At 42.5% G+C, this 21618-nt stretch overlaps 1 protein-coding gene across 3 annotated transcripts in view; it reads left to right on the forward strand.

The window, feature by feature from the left end:
• The window catches only part of LOC105494924 (eukaryotic translation initiation factor 2B subunit gamma), a 147031-nt gene that overhangs the window by 1445 nt on the left and 123968 nt on the right, over positions 1-21618 (forward strand). For 2 of the 3 annotated variants that reach the window (XM_011763955.2, XM_071094090.1), the window contains exons 2-3: positions 3357-3513; positions 6388-6533. In XM_011763955.2, coding sequence (XP_011762257.2) covers positions 3366-3513; positions 6388-6533 — 294 coding nt within the window. In that variant the 5' untranslated portion in view covers positions 3357-3365. The remainder of the gene's footprint in view (positions 1-3356; positions 3514-6387; positions 6534-21618) is intronic. The other variant, XM_071094091.1, reaches the window with a different exon arrangement.

The following is a 21618-nucleotide window of genomic DNA, read 5'->3' on the forward strand; positions in this document are numbered from 1 at the left end:
TGTCTAATAAAGCAAATACAAATATAGTGCTTCTCATGGGATGGACATTATTTTGTCTACTTTACGTAGAATAACATTTAATCTTAACAACAACTCTGTGAAGTAAAACTGTAATTATCCCCATCATAAAATGCAAAAACAGGCATAGAAAAGTTTAGTTTGCCCTAGTTCACCCAGCTAATAATAAATAGTAGATCTAGAATTCAAACCTAGGCATTCTGACTCTATGGTCTGTGAACCTAACCACCAGGCTTCCTTCTGGAAGCTGAGGACACTGAGAGTTTTAAATGTCAGGCCCCTGATCACACCACCTATGAGTGACAGAATCGTGACTCAAACTCATCTTTTGACTCTTTTTTTTTTGAGACAGGGTCTCATTCTGTTGCCAAGACTGGAGTGCAGTGGTGTGCAGCCTTAACCTCCCAGGCTTAGGTGATTCTCCCACCTCAGTCTCCCGAGTATCTGGGACTACATGCATGCACCACCACAACTGGCTAATTTTTTGTAGAGATGGGGTCTCACCATGTTGCCCAAGGCTGTTCTAGAATTCCTGGGCTCAAGCAATCCTCCCATCTTGGCCTCCCAAAGTGCTGGGAGCATGAGCCACTGTGCCCGGCCATCTTTTGGCTCTTTTTTATTTTTATTTGTTTTGAGACAGTCTCGCTCTGTCGCCCAGGCTGGAGTGCGACTGGTGTGATCTTAGCTCACTGCAACCTCTGCCTCCCAGGTTCAAGTGATTCTCGTGCCTCAGCCACCCGAGTAGCTGGGATTACAGGCACCTGACACCATGTTTGGCTACTTTAAAAATTATTTTTAGTAGAGACAGGGTTTCACCAAGTTGGCCAGGCTGCTCTTGAACTCCTGACCTCAGGTGATCCGCCTACCTGGGCCTCCCAAAGTGCTGAGATTACAGGTGTGAGCCACCACGCTCAGCCCATCTTTTGACTCTTAAGCATCCAGTGCTCTTTTCATAATAACATTAGATGTGGTGGATGTTACATAATGCCAAAATGAAATTAAATTCCAGTCTGAGGCAATGCTTGCTAGAATCTAAATGACCATATCTTTACATTGTGAATGTTATGCAAGAGCCTTCACTTTGTGCCTTGAGTATAGTAGGTGTTAAGCGCTGCACTTTAGATGTTGATGTCCCTGGGCCCAGGAGTAATAATAATTTTAGTAAAGTTGCAACAAGTTATTTGGCAATTTGATGTTGAATACATTGTTTCTTCTGAATGTTACCTTTTAACACATTTAAAATTACATCATTGTTGTAAGTCAGAGAAAGTAGTTTCAGTTTAAATCAATAAAGATGGGTCAGGCACAGTGGCTCTTGCCTCTCATCTCAGCACTTTGGGAGGCCCAGGCAGGAGGCTTGAGGCCAGGAGTTTGAGACCAGCCTGAGAAGCATAGTGAAACCCTGTCTCTATAAAAAATTAATTAAAAGAATTAGCCAGGCAGCCAGGTGCAGTGGCTCACACTTGTAATCCCAGCACTTTGGGAGGCCGAGGCGGGCAGATGACCTGAGGTTGGGAGGTCGAGACCAGCCTGACCAACATGGAGAAACCCCGTCTCTACTAAAAATAAAAAATTAGCTGGGCGTGGTGATGCATGCCTGTAATCCCAGCTACTTGGGAGGCTGAGGCAGGAGAATCGCTTGAACCCAGGAGGCAGAGGTTGCGGTGAGCTGAGATTGCACCACTGCACTGCAGCCTGGGCAACAAGAGAGAAACTCCATCTCAAAAAGAAAAAAACAAACAAACAAAAAAAAAACCAGGCATGGTGGCACCCACCTGTAGTCCCAGCTACTCCAGAGACTGGGGCAGGAGGATTGCTTTAGTGCAGGAGGTTGAGGCTGTAGTGAGCCATGATCTTGCCACTGCACTTCCAGACTGGGCAGTGGAGCAAGACTCTGTCTCTGAATAAATAATAGGTAAATAGGCTGGGCGTGGTGACTCACGCCTGTAATCCCAGCACTTTGGGAGGCCGACTCGGGTGGATCACCTGAGGTCAGGAGTTTGGGACCAGCCTGGCCAACATGGTGAAACCCCATCTCTACTAAAAATACAAAATTAGCTGGGCATGGTGGCCTATGCCTGTGATCCCAGCTACTTGGGAGGCTGAGGCAGGTGAATCGCTTAAACTTGGGAGGTGGAGGTTGCAGTGAGCCGAGATCACGCCATTTCACTCCAGCCTGGCAACAAGTGTGAAACTCTATTTCCAAAAATAAATAAATAAATAAATAAATATTTATGACCTTTTACTGTGTTTCTGTTCTGTGGTAGTTTCTGTAAAGAGATTCTTTTCAAAGTCAAATAGGTTTGTTTATTACCTTGAGTTTGAAAAAAGGAATTAACCGTTTGGTTTGTTTTTATAATTGTGTTCTGTAAATCTAGGTTCAGATACAAGCCTACGTTTGTGTTTATAGTGATATCTTTAAAAATTGGAGGAATAAGAAGATGAGCCGATGGCTGAATTATTGGAGTCTTAAGTCATTTCATACTTTTCAGAATCCTAACATGCTTGTGTTTCTGCTGTTAATTCTAGTCAGACATCTTTTAATGTTTTCTTTTTTTCTCTTTTTTTTTTTTTTTTTTTGTGACAGGATCTCACTCTGTCACACAGGTTGGAGTGCAGTGGTCCAGTCTCGGCTCACTGCAACACCTGCCTCCCAGGCTCAAATGATCCTCCCACTTCAGCTTCCCAAGTAGCTGGAACCAGAGGCACAAGCCATCACGCCTGACTAATTTTTTGTATTTTTGGTAGAGATGGCATCTCGCCATGTTTCCCAGGCTGGTCTCGAACTCCTGAGCTCATGTGATCCACACACCTCAGCCTCCCAAAGTGCTGGGATTACAGATGTGAGTCACCTCACCCAGCCTAATATTTTCAAAGAATAAAAATTCATACATCAGAAGCCCACTTGGTAAACTCTTACTTCTTCAGTGTCAGCTCAAGCATCACTTCCTCTAAAACCTTCCCTGTGTTTTCAATGACAACTAGATGTTCCTTTTATTGTATGCCCACTATATCTTGGATATTTTTCTGCTGTGGCACTAATGACATATATTGCGATTTACTGAATTTGTCTTCTCCACTTAATTGTGAATAACTCAAGGGCAAGGGCCCTTCATTCATATCCTCCCACTTTTACCAAGGATAGAACTGAGAATACGTATTGGTAGACATAATGTTTATCTGCAGCTAAGCTTTTCTTACTCTGATTGCTAGAGTTGGGAATTATGCATTTGACATAGTGGATATCAGTAACCTAAATAAAAATAGACTAGTATTGTGTGTGCTTTGATTTTTGTTACATTGGTTTTTTTCTGTTAATTGTTTTTCTGTACTTGCAGTTTGTAAAAATGGAATTTCAAGCAGTAGTGATGGCAGTAGGTGGAGGATCTCGGATGACAGACCTAACTTCCAGCATTCCCAAACCTCTGCTTCCAGTTGGGAATAAACCTTTAATTTGGTACCCATTGAACCTGCTTGAGCGTGTTGGATTTGAAGGTGAGCTATGACAAAGTGAGCTGTGAACTCATAAAACTTTTAGGGGATTTGATCCCCATGATTTGTCAGCATTATGAGAGTGAGAGAGGATGACTAGAACTCATTGGCTGAAGACTGGCTTTTTAAAATAAGGAATGTAGGAGTACTCTATTGCTGTGTGAAAAAGGTTGAGAGGATAGCACTAAGTGTTGTCGTTATGGAGCTCATGTCCACAGTGATCCAAGACGAACCCTGTAAGGATATCAGAAAGAGCAGATTGAGACTCTTAAATGCCTCATAGTCAGTACTTAGAGTCTATTATGTACCAGGTAATATTTGTATTATCTGATACATAATATATATATGTTTTAAATTGTGTTTTGATGTAAATACTAGGTTCTCTATTAAGCATGGAGGTACAGAATTGAAAAGACAGCTCAGGCCCTGACTTCCAGAACCTTAAAGTCTAGTGATCCTCTCTACTTTTTGCTTGGGTAACTACGTAGATAGTCATGCCATTACTAGGTAGATAGTTATGCCATTAAGTAGGAAAAGGAATAGGAGAGAAGGAACAGTTTTGTTGTTTTTTTTTTTCTGAGACAGAGTCTTGCTCTGTCACCCAGGCTGGAGTGCAATGGCATGATCTCGGCTCACTGCAACCTCTGCCAGGGTTCAACCTCTCCCAGGTTCAAGCGATTCTCCTGCTTCGGCCTCCTGAGTAGCTGGGACTACAGGCATGTGCCACCACGCCTGGCTAATTTTTTGTATTTTTAGTAGAGACGGGTTTACACCATGTTAGCTAGGATGGTCTCGATCTTGTGACCTTGTGATCCACCCACTTCGGCCTCCCAAAGTGCCGGGATTACAGGTATGAGCCACTGTGCCTGGCCAGGAAAAGGTTTTAATGAATTTTGTCTTCATTAAAATAATGAGTTCAGCTTTGGTCACATTGAGTTTGAGGTGTCCTATATTTAAATATAATAAATCAGGGTGCCAAAGCCTGAGGCCCAGTCTTGTGATCCAGTGTTCATTCCATTATTAGAGTTGCCTCCAATAGGAAGGGGTGGTAGCTTAATAGCTCTCTCTTTGTATTGAATGAAGATTTAAAATGTTGGAGTCTCACTCTGTCGCCCAGGCTGGAGTGCAGTGATGTGATCTCAGCTCACTGCAGCCTCCACCTCCCTGGTTTAAGCAATTCTCCTGCCTCAGTCTCCCAAGTACCTGGGACTACAGGCATGCACCACCACTCCCAGCTAATTTTTTTTTATTTTTGATAGAGACAGGGTTTCACCATGTTGTCCAGGCTGGTCTTGAACTTCTGACCTCAAGTGATCTGCCTGTCTCGGCCTTCCAAAGTGTTGGAATTACAGGCGTGAGCCACTACGCATGGCCCCATTTGGTTTTTTTGATTTTTTGATATAGGGTCTTACTCTTTTGCCCAAGGGTGGAGTACAGTGGCATGATTTCAGCTCATTGCAACCTCTGCCTCCTGGGCTCAAGCGATCCTCCCATCTTAGCCTCTTTTTTTTTTTTTTTTTGAGATGGAGTCTCGCTCTGTCGCCCAGGCTGGAGTGCAGTGGCCGGATCTCAGCTCACTGCAAGCTCTGCCTCCCGGGTTCACGCCATTCTCCTGCCTCAGCCTCCCGAGTAGCTGGGACTACAGGCACCCGCCACCTCGCCCGGCTAGTTTTTTGTATTTTTTTAGTAGAGACGGGGTTTCACCGTGTTAGTCAGGATGGTCTCGATCTCCTGACCTCGTGATCCGCCCATCTCAGCCTCCCAAAGTGCTGGGATTACAGGCTTGAGCCACCGTGCCCGGCCATATCTTAGCCTCTTGAGTAGCTGCGACTACATGCACGCCACCACGTCTGGATAATTTTTCTTTTTTTTCTTTTTTTTTTTTGGCAGAGACAGGGTTTCGCCATGTTACCCAGGCTGGTCTTGAGTTCCTGGGCTGAAGTTATCCACCCGCCTTGGCTTCCCAAAGTGTTTTTTGTATTTCTTCCCATTTGTATATTTGATGAACGTTCTTCTGAATTCTTCATATCAAGGAGAAGTGGCATATAATATATTAAAGTGTGGGCACCATTCATATAGACCTGATTTTTTGTTTGTTTGTTTGTTTTTTTGAGAGAGACTCACACTGTTGCCCAGGCTGGAGTGCAGTGGGGTGATCTTGGCCCACTGAAACCTCTGCCTCCCAGACTCAAGCAATCCTCCCACCTAAACCTCCGGTTTTTTGAAGTTTTTTGTAGAGACAACGTTTTGCCATGTTGCCCAGGCTGGTCTTGAACTCCCGGGCTCAAGTGATCCGCCTCCCTCGGCCTCCCAAAGTGCTGGGATTTACAAGCATGAGCCACTGCGCCCAACCAGCATGTCTTTTAATCCAAGATACCTTATTTATAAGATGAGACTGCTGTAAGAATTAATTAGGGGAGGCCAGACGCAGTGGTTCACGCCTGCAATTGCAACCCTTTGGGAGGCCAAGGCTGGTGGATTCTTTGAGCCCAGGAGTTGGAGACCAGCCTGGGCAACAGAGTAAAACCTCATTTCTACAGAATGTACAAAAATTAGCCAAGCATGGTGGCACATGCCTGTAGTCTCAGCTACTTGGGAGGCTGAGGTGGGAGGATTGCCTGACCTCGGGAGGTTGAGGCTGCAGTGAGCTGTGATAGTGCCACTGCACTCCAGCCTGAGTGGCTAAGACCTTGTCTGTAAAAAAAAAAAAAGAAAAGAATTAATTGGGGGAATGCAGGTAAAACACATTGAAGAGGCGCAATAATATTAGCAGTTGTTATTATACCTAGAAATAGACCAAATCTAATTGAAATAGTGAAACCACTGTCTACATGAATAAGTTTTTGCTTTTCTTTCTTTTTTTCTTTTGTCCTATAGAAGTCATTGTGGTTACAACCAGGGATGTTCAAAAGGCTCTATGTGCAGAATTCAAGATGAAAATGAAGCCAGATATTGTGTGTATTCCTGATGATGCTGACATGGGAACTGCAGATTCTTTGCGCTACATATATCCAAAACTTAAGGTGAAAAGCGATTTTTTGACTCTTCTTGTTTATTGAAGATAAATAATATCCAATACATGAATTATAGTTTTGTTTTGTTTTGACAGAGCAAGGCTCTGTCACCCAGGCTACAGTGCAGTAATGTGATCTCAGTTCACTGCAACCTCCACCTCCCAGGTTCAAGCAATTCTCCTGCCTCAGCCTCCGAAGTAGCTGGGATTACAGGCGCACGCCACCATGCCTGACTGATTTTGTATTTTTAGTATAGACGAGATTTCGCCATGTTGACCAGGCTAGTCTCGAACTCCTGACCTCAGGTGATCTGCCTACCTCAGCCTCCCAAAGTGCTGGAATTACAGGCGTGAGCCATCATGCCTGGCCCCTAGTGCATTATAGTTTACAAAACTTTATTTCTAATATATTTTTACATCACATACTTTGTTAGCCATGTACTCTTTAGTTGCTCTTTGATTTGGTTACTAGGAAGGATTTAGATATTCATTTGTCATAGTCACTGGTTTCCTATGTTTTTGAGTAATGGTACATTTTTATTTAAAAAAAAAAAAAAAAGACATACTCTAGGCCAGGCATAGTGGCTCATGCCTGTAATCCCTTTGGGAGGCCAAGGCGGGTGGATCACTTGAGGTCAGGAGTTTTGAGACCAGCCTGGCCAATGTGGTGAGACCCTGTCTCTACTAAAAAGACAAAAATTAGCTGGGCGTGGTAGTGCACATCTGTATTCCTAGCTACTGGGGAGGCTGAGGCAGGAGATTTGCTTGAACCCAGGAGGTGAAGGTTGCAGTGAGCCGAGATCACGCCACTGCACTCCAGCCTGGGCAACAGAGCGAGACCCCATCTCAAAAAAAAAAAGATATACTCTAAATGTGCTTCAAAAGATTCTATTTATATGAAGTTCATGAACAAGAAATGTTAATATATAAATCAGAGGAGCAGTTGACTCTGCAGTTGAGAATTGACTGGAAAGAAGCACGAAGGAACGTTAAAAAATTCATAGACTTCCCATGTAATATTTGAACTTTAGTCACCTTTGGTTAAGAAACTAAGGAGCATGTAGATATGAGAACATAGTCTCCCCAATGGTTGGTGGCCCAAAAGCTGAGAAAGATCCACTGTAGATTGTTCTAAAATTGTTTTTCTTTGGAAAAATTCAATCGTGATGTTGCCATATTACTTGAAATGGGAGACAAACTTTCTTCTGTTATTTCTGGTGATTAAAAGGATGTGTTATTTTCAACTGACTTTTGTACTATAAAACAAAAAATTAATGCAAATACATGGCTTTTTCACCCCTTTTATTGGGAAATAATTTATACACAGTAAAATGCACAGATACTAAATATACACCTAAATCACCATTATCTGAATCTAGAACAATTCCATCACCTCTGAAAGTTCCTTTGTGCTTTTTTCTAGTAAGTATTCGATCTTCAGAGTCAACTACTCTTCTGTTTCTATCACTACATATTAATTTTATTTGTTTATAAACTTCATATAAATGGAATCATACAGTTTTGTTCTGGCTTCTTTTGTTCAACATATTTTTCAGATTCATTCATGTTATTGAAAGTATAACTAATCTGTTGCTTTTTAGGCTGAGTAGTATTCCATTGAATGAATATACTACTATTTATTTATCTGTCCTATTGACAGTTATTTGGGTTGTTTCTAATTTTTGGCTATCTTGCATAAAGCTATTATGAGCATTTTTCTGCAGGTCTTTTTGTGAAAATATTCTCGGCTGTAGGGTTTATTTTATTAGAAACTACCGGTTTTCTAAAGTGGTTGTACCATTTTATGAAACAGTTTATAAGAGTTGTGTTTGCTTCACGTCTTCATCAACCCTTGGTGTTGTCAGTCTTTTTCATTTTAACCATTCTAGTAGGTATGTATGTAGTGGTATCTCATTGTGGTTTTAATTTACATTTCCCTGATAGTAATGATGCTGAAAACCTTTTCATATGTTTATTGGCCATTTATATATGTTCATGAAGTGTCTGCTCAAAGCCTTTGTCTATTTTTTTAATTGAGTTGTTTGCCTTTCCATTATTGATTATAGGAATTCTTAATATAGTCTAGATTCAAGTCTTTTGTGAGATATGTGTTGTGAATATTTTCCACCAGTCTGTGGCTTGTCTTTTTATTTAATGGTGTCTCTTGGAGAAAAGTTTTTAATGTCGATGAAATCCAAATTACTGATTTTGTCTTTTATGGTTATTGCTTTTTGTGTCCAGTCTAAGAAATCTCTGCCCATCTGACCTTTGTGTAGATGTTTGTTTATGGTTTTGTCTTTGTTTTGTATTCTTTTTGAGACAGAGTCTTGCTCTGTCACCCAGGCTGAGTGCAGTGGTGCAATCTCCACCTCTACTGCACCTTCTCACTGCACCACCTCACTGCAGCCTCCACCTCCCAGGTTCAACTGATTCTCGTGCCTCAGCCTCCCAATTTGCTAGGATTACAGGCGTGTGCCACCACACCTGGCTAATTTTTGTAGTTTATAGAGACAGGGTTTCACCATGTTGGCCAGGCTGGTCTTGAACTCCCGGGTTCAAGCGATCCACCCACCTTGGCCTCCCAAAGTGCTAGGATTACATGCATGAGCCACCTCACCCAGCTCAGATTTGACATCTTAATATTGAATCTTTTGATCCTTGAACATGGTATATATAGTCATGTGCCACATAACGATTTCTGGTCAATGACTGGCTGCATATGTGGTCCCATAAGATTGTAATACCATATTTTTACTGTACCTTTTCTATGTTTAGATATGTTTAAGTACACAAATACTTACCATTGTGTTACTATTACCTATGGTATGTAATAACATGTTATACAGGTTTGTAGCCTAGGAGCAATAGACTATACCATATAGCCTAAGTATGTAGTAGGCTATACTATCTAGGTTTGTGTAAGTACATTCTATGATGTTTGCACAAGGAAGTCACCTAACAATGCATTTCTCAGAACATATCGCTGTCATTAACACATAATTGTGTATGTATTTATTTAAGTTTCCCTTAGTTTCTCTCAACTGAGTTTTGTAATTTTCAGTGATGATTTTTTTTTTTTTTTTCTTGAGACAGTCTTACTCTGTCGTCCAGGCTGGAGTGCAGTGGTATGATCAAAGCTCACTGCAGCCTCAACCTCCTGGACTCAAGTGATCTCCACATCAGCCTCCCGAGTAGGTGGGACTACAGGCATATGCCACCATGCCCAGCTAATTTTTTTTTTTTTTTTTTTGAGACGGAGTCTCACGCTGTTGCCCAGGCTGGAGTGCAGTGGCGCGATCTCGGCTCACTGCAAGCTCCGCCTCCCGGGTTCCCGCCATTCTCCCGTCTCAGCCTCCTGAGTAGCTGGGACTACAGGCGCCCGCCACCGCGCCCGGCTAATTTTTTTTTTGTATTTTTAGTAGAGACGGGGTTTCACTGTGGTCTCGATCTCCTGACCTTGTGATCCGCCCGCCTCGGCCTCCCAAAGTGCTGGGATTACAGGCTTGAGCCACCGCGCCCGGCCCAGCTAATTTTTTAAATTTTTATTTTAGTAGAGATGTCTCACTATGTTGCTCAGGCTAGTTTCAAACTCCTGGGCTCAAGCTGTCCTCCCACTTCAGTCTCCTAAAGTGCTGGGATAATAGGCATGGGCCACCACACCCAGCCCAATGTAGAGATTTTGAACATGTCTTGATAAATTTATTCCTAGGTAAGTATTTTTAATGATATTGTAATTGGTAGTTTTTCTGTTTTCATTGTTTATTGCATGTGTATAGAAACACAATTGATTTTTGTATTTTGGCATTATGTGCTGTGACCTTTTAAATTATAGATTTGATTAGGACCTTATCATCATATTGCCTGTAAATAAAAACAGTATTATATTTTCCTTCTAATCTTTATTCTTTTTAAAAATTAAATTACATTAATTTTATTTTTGGAGACAGTCTTACTCTGTCACCGAGGCTTGTGTGCAGTTGTGTGGTCATAGCTCACTGTAACCCCAAACTCCTGGGCTCAAGCAGCCCTCCCACCTCAGGCTCCCAAGTAACTAAGTAACTAGGACTACAGGCATGTGCCACCATGCCCGGCTACTTTCTTTTTTTCTTTTTTTTTTTTTTTAGGCAGAGTCTCACTTTGTTGTCCAGGCTGGAGTGCAGTGACTCAATCACAGCTCACTGTAACCTCGACCTCCCCAGGCTCAGGTGATTCTCCTTAAGCCTCCCAAGCAGCTGAGACTACAGGCATGCACCACCACACCTGGACTTTTTTTTTTGTATAGAGACAGGATCTCACTATATTGCCTAGGCCTGGTCTAGAACTCCTTGGACAGAAGTGATACCCCCAACCTTGCCCTCTCAAAATGTTGTGATTACAGGCGTGAGCCACCATGCCCGACTCTTTAAAAAAAGAAAAAAAGAAAAAAAAAATTATCTCATTGCCCTGGCCAGGACCTCCAGTACAGTGTATATATGCATTTCCATTCACTTTTGGCCTTCCTTTCCTACTTTTCTGTATTTTCTCTCAAGTGGATTTTGGGTGCTTCTGATTAGGGTGGGGGCTTCCAATAAAACAATGTTGGGTGTGTTGCTTTCTGGGGTACAGCTGCTTATTTGTTTAGAGAATAGATGGGGAATTCCATTAGGGTAATGGGAAGAAAATTCGGGTCAAGTGTACAGTTCAGTGGTATTAAGCACATTTATAATGTTGTGCAACCATTACCACCCTCCATCTCTATAACCTTTATCTTGTAAAACTGAAACTCTATTACCATTAAATACTAACGTCCCCCTCCTCCTAGCCCATGGCAGCTACCATTCTACTTTCTGTTTCTATGATTTTGACTACCTCTAAGTACCTCATGTAAGTGGAATCATACAGTATTTGTCTTTTTTTTTTTTTTTTTTTTTTTTTTGATACAGTCTCGCTCCATCACCCTGGCTGGGGTACAGCGGCATGATCTCAGCTCACTGCAGCCTCTGCCTCCTGGGTTCAAGCATGTCTTGTGCCTCAGCCTCATGAGTAGCAGGGACTACAGGTGCATGCCACTACACCCGGCTAGTTTTTGTATTTTTGGTAGAAATGGGGTTTCGCCATGTTGGCCAGGCTAGTCTTGAACTTCTGGCCTCAAGTGATCTGCCCGCCTCCACCTCCAATCTTTTCATGATTGGCTTACTTAGCATAACATCCTCAAGGTTCATCCACATCGTAGCATTCTGCAGAATTTACTTCCTTTTTAAGACTGAGGAATATTCTATTTTATGGATATACCACATTTTGCTTAGCCATTCATCCATCCATGGACACTTGGGTTGCCTCCACATTTTAGCTATTGTGAATAATGCAGCTGTGAATATGGATGTACAAATATTTCTTTGAGACCCTCTTTCAGTTCTTTGGGTTTATACTGAGAAGTGTAGTTGCTGGATTATATGCTATTTCTGTGTTTAATTTTTTAACGAACTGCCATACTATTTTCTGCAGTGGCTATACCATTTTACATTCCCACCAACAGTGTACAAGGGCTCCAACCTCTTTCTTTCTTTACTTGTTTTGTTTGTGAGACAGGATTTCGTTCTGACACCCAGGCTGGAGTGCCATGGTGTGATCATGGCTCACTGCAGCACTGACCTTCTATGGTCAAGTGATGCTCCTATCTCAGCCTCCTGAGTAGCTGGAACCATGGTCATACATTGCCACACCCAGCTAACTTTTTATTTTTTGTTGAGATGAGGGGGTCTCACTATATTGCTCCCAAAATACAAAAATTAGCCAGGCATGGTGGCACACACCTGTAGTCCCAGGTACTCAGGAGGCTGAGGTGTGAGGATTGCTTGCACCCAAGAGGTGAAGGTTGCAGTGAGCTGAGATCGTACCACTGCACTCTAGCCTTGGCAACAGAGGGAAATTCTGTCTCAAAATATATATATAAATAAATTAAAATAAACGTGTGTGTGTGTATATATATATATATTTTTATACACATACAATAATTTTGTATTTTTAGTAGAGACGGGGTTTCTCCATGTTGATCAGGCTGGTCTCAAACTCCTGATCTCAGATGATCCACCCACCTTGGCCTCCCAAAGTGCTGGGATTACAGGCATGAGCCACCATGCGTGGCTACATATATAGATATATGTATGTGTGTGTGTGTATATGTGTGTGTGTGTGTGTGTGTATATTTTTTCTTTTTTCTTTTTTTTTAAGAGACAGAGTCTCACTATGTTGCTCAGTCTGGTCTCGAACTGCTGGGCTCAAGTGATCCTCTACCTTGGTCTCTCAAAGTGCTGGATTTACAAGGGTGAGCCACCATGCCTAGTCTATAGTTCCAGTTTCTCCACTTCCTTCCCGATACGTATTTTCTGCTTATTTTTGTTTGTTTGTTTTTTGTTTTTGAGAAGGAGTCTTGCTCTGTTGCCCAGGCTGGAGTGCAATGACGCAATCTCAGCTTACTGCAACCTCTCCTCCCAGGTTCAAGTGATTCTCCTGTCTCAGCCTCCTGAGTAGCTAGGATTACAGGTGCATACCACCACACCCAGCTAATTTTTGTATTTTTAGTATCGAGACAGGGTTTCACCATGTTGGCCAGGCTGGTCTCGAACTCCTGACCTCGTGATCCACCCACCTCAGCCTCCCAATGTGCTGGGATTACAGGCATGAGCCACCACGCCCAGCATATTTTTTTCTTAATAGTAGTCATCCCAATAAGCATGAGTTAGTATCTTACTGTAGTTTTGATTTGCAAAGAGCTTGGGATTTTTGATGGTCTTCGCAGGGCTGTATTAGCTACCATCTAAAAGTTTAGAATGGATGTGTAAACTTTCTTTGCTCTATAATCTCTGAATTTTAGAAAAGTTATTTTTGGCCCAGTTTAGAATTATAAATCTTGGAAGTCCCATGCAAATAAGTTCCTCTAACACTTGGAGGCTTGAGAAGTAATAGTGTCAACTATTAGGAGAGAAGGCATGAGAAGGAAAGTAACCACCAAAGGGGTACTTTACTCTCCAAGTTACTGCCTTTTCTTATGACTTTGTTTTTTTGTTTTTTGTTTTTTTTGTTTTTTTGTTTTTTTCGGAAACGGAGTCTTGCTCTGTCGCCCAGGCTGGAGTGCAGTGGCGCAGTCTCGGCTCGCTGCAAGCTCTGCCTCCCAGGTTCACGCCATTCTCCTGCCTCAGCCTCCTGAGTAGCTGGGACTACAGGCGCCCACCATCACACCTGGCTAATTTTTTTGTATTTTTAGTAGAGACAGGGTCTCACCGTGTTAGCCAGGAAGGTCTAGATCTCCTGACTTCATGATCTGCCGGCCTCGGCCCCCTAAAGTGCTGGGATTACAGGCATGAGCCACCGTGCATGGCCATGACTTTGATCTTTTACTCCTTATTTTAGGGCTTCCCCTTGCAACTAAAATCAGAATCTTTACTAAGTCCTTCTGCAGTCTAATTTCTTTTCCTTCCTTACCTGTTTCCCCGTATCATTTACACAGCATCTCTTACATATAATCCTACCTCTGAGCCATCTTCCAAGCTGTGACTTTGGCCAGCAAGTCTTTGCTATCTTTACTTGGTTTTTTCTTACTACAGTAGCTCCTGAAATCCTGGCTTCATATCAGCTTGCCTTCCAACCGGGAGTAGAAGGCAACAAGGCTAACTGTTGGAAGAACGTAAATAGACTCCCAAATAGCTGTTAGGAACTGAGCTAAGCCAAAATTCAGAATTAACTGATTAGAATTAACATAAACTTGTAGAAAAGGCAGTGGAAGGGCATATAAATGGTTGAAGAAAGTGAGACAGCGTAAGAAGGAAGTTGTCAGTGTTTGCTAAGGGATGTCGGTTATCTCTCTAAAGGAGAAAGTTGTACTGAGCAACTGTGCCATGCGTGGCACAGTGACCCTTTAAGCCCATGTTTTTTCTTCCCCTGTGCCCACAAAAGAGCTCCTAAACATTAAGAGGCTCTTTTGGTCTGTTTCCAATAAGATTTTAGGTAAGATAAGAACATTCCCTGAAAGTTTGGGGTTTATTATTAGCTTTTGGTTTTATCTTTAACCACTTCCTCCAGATTGAGTTTCCCAGCTATTTTTGTGAGGTCTTTGTGTTTGACTTCTGTTCTCAGAGAAAGGCCAGAGTAGTACATTCACTTTATTTGGCTTTTTTTTGTTTAAATAATTTTTAACTTATAATCTTTTTCCTTTACCTTACATTTGCTAAATGTATTGCAGTCCTGCTTAAATGTGGAAACCTCCATCATATGTGCTTATAGGATATTGAAGTTGGATACCATATTTGCTAAGTTATGTTTTTTCACTTAAAGGACACATATTTCATTTGGCTTTATAATTTCTGGCACCATTTTCTACTTCATTTTGCTTTATCTAACCCCACAATTTTACTGATTTACTGGTTCTCACTTTTTATTTCAGCTACCCAAACCTCTTTCCCTGACTTATCAAGAGAGATTATTGGTTCATTCATTCTCCCAGGCCCTGGGTGAGTGAGCTCCACTCTTACAACTGACATTGATGACATGAATGCTCTTAGATTTCATATTTTCTCCATAATAATGTTTCATATTTGTTGATAATCATTCATTCTTATCTATGTCTAAACTCATTCATTTAGTAAATATTCAGAGTTAACTAATAATAATGATAATTGCCGTTTGTTAAACACACAAGTTGTAGACCAGACATAGTTAATATTTTAACTCCTTATGTGGAAATTTTAAAACATGTACAAAAGTAAACAACATTGCCCACGTATCTGTCACCCAGCATCAACAGTTGACAACCTACAGCAAATCTTATTTTATCTATATTTTACCCAACTTGCTTTCTCCTAACAGTAAAAAACCAAATCAATAAGAATTCTTTGGTATCATTAAGTATTTAATCAGTGTTTGAGTTTCCAGTTGCCTCATAAATATAATTTCAGCATGTTTTTTCAAATGTGTTTATTTAACTTAGGAAGTGAATAAGGATTACACATTATAATTGGTTGAAATGTTTTTTAAGTCTCTTAACATATAGATTTTCCCTCCATTTCTTTTTTTTCCCCTTGTAATTTAATTGTTGAAGAAACTGGGTTTTTGGTGTAGTTTTCCCACAGTCTGCATTTTGTTGATTTAATGAGTGTTTTTTTGTTTTTTTTGTTTTTTTTTTTTTTTTTGGTGAGACGGAGTCTCGCTCTGTCACCCGGCCTGGAGTGCAGTGGCCGGATCTCAGCTCACTGCAAGCTCCGCCTCCTGGGTTTATGCCATTCTCCTGCCTCAGCCTCCCAAGTAACTGGGACTACAGGCGCCCGCCACCTCGCCCGGCTAGTTTTTTGTATTTTTTAGTAGAGACGGGGTTTCACCGGGTTAGCCAGGATGGTCTCGATCTCCTGACCTCGTGATCCGCCCGTCTCGGCCTCCCAAAGTGCTGGGATTACAGGCTTGAGCCACCGCGCCCGGCTAATGAGTGTTTCTTGTATGTATATTCTATAAATTGGTAGTTGAACTTGAGGCTTGATTAGGTTTAGGTTTGAATTTTTGGCAAGGTAGTGGTGTGTTCTTCCATCTGAAGGCACATGATTATCTGGTTGTCTTTCATTTTATGATATTAGCAGCTGTTGATGATCATTGCACACCAGTCCTTATTCCTTGTGTCTCCAGTCATTTATCTGAAGCTTATTTCTAATAGATTCCTAAAGGAGGGTGCATGGTAATGTTCAATAAGTTATCTGCTGCCTTTATGTTTCACAGCCAATTTATTTGGATATAGAATCCGTGACTCACATGTATTCCTTGAATATATTAAATGGTTTTTTTTGAGATGGAGTTTTGCTCTTGTTGCCTAGGCTGGAGTGCAGTGGCACAATCTCAGCTCACTGTAACCTCTGCCTCCCAGGTTCAAGCGATCTCCTGCCTTAGCCTTCCAAGTATCTGGGATTATAGGCACCCGCCACCATGCCTGGCTAATTTTTGTATTTTTAATAAAGACAGGGCTTCACCATGTTGGCCAGGCTGGCCTCGAACTCCTGACCTCATGATCCACCCGCCTTGGCCTCCCAAAGTGCTGGGATTACAGGTGTGAGCCACCACACCCAGCCTAAATGTATTCTTTCATTATCTTTTGACATACAGTGTTGTTGTCAAAACAGTCCAGATAAAATCTGTTTTTCTTTCCCTTATGAGTGACTTGGTCCTTTTGTCTGGATTCCCAAAGGAGTTTTTATTTTTCTTTAATATCTTGTGGTTTTTCTATATAATATATCTTATTGATTGTTCTGAATCATATTTTTTAGATATGTAGTGAGTTCTTTTCATGTGAAGTTTCTGTCTTTTTTTCTTTTTTCTTTTTTTAAGAGACAGGGTGTCACTCTGTTGCCCAGGCTGGAGTGCTGCCAAACATGACTCACTTCAGCCCTGACCTCCTGGGCTCAAGCCACCCTCCCATCACAGCCTCCTGAGTGACTGGGACTACAGGTACATGCCACCACACCCAGCTAATTTCTTCTTCTTTTTTGCAGAGACAGGGTTTTGCCTTGTTACCTAGGCTGTTCTCACACTCCTGGTCTCAAGTGATCTGCCTGCCTCAGCTTCCCAAAGTGATGGGATTTAGAGGCAAGAGTCACTGCACCAGGCCTTTTCTTTTATTTTTTTATTATTTATTTATTTATTTATTTATTTTCAAAATGGAGTCTCACTCTGTCACCCAGGCTGGAGTGCAGTGGCACAATCTCGGCTCACCACAACTTCCACCTCCCAGGTTCAAGCGATTCTCCTGTCTCAGCCCCCTGAGTAGCTGGGATTACAGGTATGCGCCACCCCACCTGGCTAATTTTTGTACTTTTAGTGAAGACAGGGTTTCATCCCGTTGGTCAGGCTGGTCTCAAATTCCTGACCTTGTGATCTGCCCACCTCGGCCTCCCAAAGTGCTGGGATTACAGGTGTGAGCCACTGTGCCTGGCCTTTTTTTTTTTTTTTTTTTGGAGACGGCATCTCGCTCTGTCACCAGGCTGGAGTGCAATGGCACAATCTTGGCTCACTGCAACCTCTGCCTCCCGGGTTCAAGCGATTCTCCTGCCTCATCCTCCCAAGAAGCTGGGACTACAAGCGTGTGCCACCATGCCCGGCTAATTTTTTGTAATTTTAGTAGAGACAGGGTTTCACCATGTTAGCCAGGATGGTCTTAAACTCCTGACCTTGTGATCCACCCGCCTCTGCCTCCACCTCCCAAAGTTCTGGGATTACAGGCATAAGCCACCACACCTGGCCTATTTTTTTTTTTTTTTTTTTTTTGAGATGGCATCTTGCTCTGTTCAGGCTAGAGTGCAGTGGTGTGATCTTGGCTCATCGCAACCTCTGCCTCCTGGGTTCAAGTGATTCCCCTGCCTCAGCCCCTCAAGTAGCTGGGACTACAGGTGTGCGCTACCACACCCAGCTAATTTTTGTATTTTTTTTTTTTTTTTTTTGAGACGGAGTCTCGCTCTGTCGCCCAGGCTGGAGTGCAATGGCGTGATCTCGGGTCACTGCAAGCTCCGCCTCCCAGGTTCACGCCATTCTCCTGCCTCAGCCTCCCGAGTAGCTGGGACTACAGGCGCCCACAACCGCGCCCGGCTAATTTTTTGTATTTTTTTTAGTAGAGATGGGGTTTCACCGTGGTCTCGATCTCCTGACCTTGTGATCCGCCCGCCTCGGCCTCCCAAAGTGCTGGGATTACAGGCGTGAGCCACCGCGCCCGGCCAATTTTTGTATTTTTATTAGAGATGGGGCTTCACCATATTGGCCAGGCTGGTCTCGAACTCTGAACTCAAGTGATCTGCCTGCCTCGGCCTCCCAAAGTTCTGGGATTACAAGTGTGAGCCACCGCGCCTGGCCACATTTATCATTTTCTTACTTTAGCTTATTTTGAAATATTAGGCTATGGAGGGCCGGGCGTGGTGGCTCACGCCTGTAATCCCAGCACCCTGGGAGGCCGAGGCAGGCGGATCACGAGGTCAGGAGATCGAGACCATCCTGGCCAACATGGTGAAACCCTGTCTCTACTAAAAATACAAAAATTAGCTGAGCATAGTAGTGGTGTGCACCTGTAGTCCTAGCTACTCGGGAGGCTGAGGCAGGAGAATGGCTTGAACCCAGGATGCGGAGGTTGCAGTGAGCTGAGGTTGCAGTGAGCTGAGGTCGTGCCATTGCATTCCAGCCTGGTGACAGAGTCAGACTCTGTCTCAAAAAAAACCCAGGAATATTAGGTTATGGATTTCATCTGTTTTGTGGGCATGTCATTCTTACGTGTGCTTTCATTATAGGAATGTTATTTTAATCTTTATTATCTTTTTTGATAATAACTTTGTATGGGATTTGACTGTAATCGTTTTGTTTCTAATTTTTATCTGAAGTTGGTCTTTTTACATTTTTAGAAAAGAAGGGTGAGTCAGAATTGCTTTTTTAGCTTCACAGCTCTAGATCCCCCTCCTTTAAGATCTTCCTCCACTGCTCCTTTATCTCCATTTTATCTGGCTTTTCTGGTTCCTGTGCTCTGAGGATTGTCTTTGTCTTCCTTAATTTGGATTATACTCCTGGCAATTTCTATTTAGTGCTGCGCTTCTTCCTTTTTTTTTTTTTTTTTTTTTTTTTGAGATGGAGTCTTGGTATGTCGCCCAGGCTGGAGTGCAGTGGCATGATCTCGGCTCACGGCAAGCTCCGCCTCCCAGGTTCACACCATTCTCCTGCCTCAGCCTCCCAAGTAGCTGGGACTACAGGTGCCCACCACACACCTGGCCAATTTTTTGTGTTTTTAGTAGAGACGGGATTTCACTGTGTTAACCAGGATGGTCTCGATCTCCTGACCTTGTGATCTGCCCGCCTCGGCCTCCCAAAGTGCTGGGATTACAGGCTTAAGCCACTGCACCCGGCCTTCATTTTTAAAGAGAGTGTTGGTTTATTAGTTTTGAGAGTTCATAGGGCTAAGACTGCTCTAGCCCTTTCATATCTTACCGTGAATAGATAAGGGGACTGAGTCTTCAGAGAGTTTAATGGAAGAATTAGTAATTGAACCGGTTCTCTTACTTCAAAGCCTATGCTCTTAACTATGCTTTACAGTCTAGGAGAGAAGTCAGAATACAGTATGCACTTTTGGCCAGGCACGGTGGCTCACATCTTCAATCCCAGCACTTTGGGAGTCTGAGGCAGGCATGGTCTCTCACACTTTTAGTCCCAGCACTTGGGGAGGCTGAGGCAGGCGTATCGCTTGAGCTCAGGAGTTCTAGACCAGCCTAGGCAACATGGCAAAAATCTCATTTCTACCAAAAACATAAAAAATTAGCCAGGCATGGTGGTGTGTGCCTGTAGTCCCAGCTACTTGGGAGCCTGAGGTGGGAGGATCGTTTGAGTTTGGGAGATTGAGGCTGCAGTGAGCCAAGATCACGTCACTGCACTCCAGCCTGGGTGATAAAGTGAGACCCTGTCTCCAAAAAAAGATAAAACAAACAAACAAACAAAAAAAGTATATATCTTATATCTTTATATCCTATAGGGACAGATTGAAAGATTACTAACAGGTTAATATTTATAAATATTCACTACATAAATGAGGAGAATCAGTCACCAGTGAATGGTTATTGCAATAATCCTGGCAAGAAAAAATGAAAGAGCAAAACAAGGCAATGGCAATAGTAATAGAGAGATAGGGAAAAATTGAAGAGTATTTAGGAAAACTTTGTGACTAATTAATTAGATGTGGAAGGATAAAGAGAGGGAGGGGTCAAACATGATGTCCAGGTTTCCAGCAAGAGCAACTAGATGGATAGTGGTGGCATTCAAAATTTAGAGGCCACAGGACAAGGAATAAATTTGTAGCAATAATCATATGGGTAACTGCAGTTAACTTTACTAAACGTAGTATGCATTTGCAATTCTATACATTTGGATACTTGCATATCTACCTGGTACACTCTCAGTTCCCTCCATTCCTATATAAATAATGAATTCCTGGTAATCTGTCTTAACCTCAGTTTCCCCCCAAAGCAGAGCCTGAGATAAGGGTATTTGTACAATTAGTAATATGAGTGGGATTTGGAAAGAGGAAAACAGGGAAAGAGGGAAGACCAGTCTGAGTGTCTGAGGGTGTGTTATTGACTTTGTTACTCCTGTGGGCAACTGAGGCTCAGTTCCACTGGAGACCCTCTAAGGCGCTTTGTAGACTGTGCCTCAGAGATGCTACAGATCAGAAAAGAAAAGCATTTATTCACTGTCTTCCTTTCCCCATTGGTCAAAGGTTGCCCCATGGGTATAAATTTCCTCACACTTCAAGGTTTGTATGTGCGCCAGAATGGCCGAATAGGTTCCTGTAGGTATTCCAAATGTGGTTACTAGAAGTCTGAAGACAAAAAATAAGAGATGACCAGTACACAAAGTGAAATGCTATCAGGTTACACAGATGATTGCCAGAGCAATGGCTGGAATAAAGAGTTGGGCCCACAGAATGTGAAGTGGAGCACAAGAGATGTCTTCTTATTCATTATCTTTCAAGATTTAGCTAAAATTTCATTACCTCTGGAAGCCTTCCTTAGCCTCCAGGTCTGGGTTAATTGCCCTTCTTAATTATTCCCTATACACCTCCATACTTCTTTTTAATTATTTATTTATTTATTTATTTTGAGACGGAGTCTCGCTCTGTCTCCCAGGCTGGAGTGCAGTTGTGGGATCTCGGTTCCTTGCAACTTCTGCCTTCTGAGCTCAAGCGATTCTCCTGCCTCAGCCTCCTGAGTAGCTGGGACTACAGGCCTGCATCACCACACCCTGCTAATTTTTTGTATTTTTAGTAGAGACAGGGTGTCGCCATGGTGGCCAGGCTGATCTCAAACTCCTGACCTCAGGTGATCCACCAGTCTGGGCCTCCCAAAGTGGTGGGATTACAGGCGTGAGCCATGCGCGTGGCCACCTCTATACTTATTGCATAGCATTTTAATATAATACTATTATTGGAATTGCTATTACTTATCTGTTTCCCCTTTATATTTCCTATATCTTGATAGATTGGGATGGAGTTAGAGTCTGAAGGAAAATTTTTCTTATTTTAGATGACAGAACCTAAGGGATAGTAAATGGTTAGACCAGCC

This window comes from Macaca nemestrina, chromosome 1 (assembly GCF_043159975.1).
Source record: "Macaca nemestrina isolate mMacNem1 chromosome 1, mMacNem.hap1, whole genome shotgun sequence".
In the NCBI taxonomy this organism is placed as follows: Eukaryota; Metazoa; Chordata; class Mammalia; order Primates; family Cercopithecidae; genus Macaca; species Macaca nemestrina.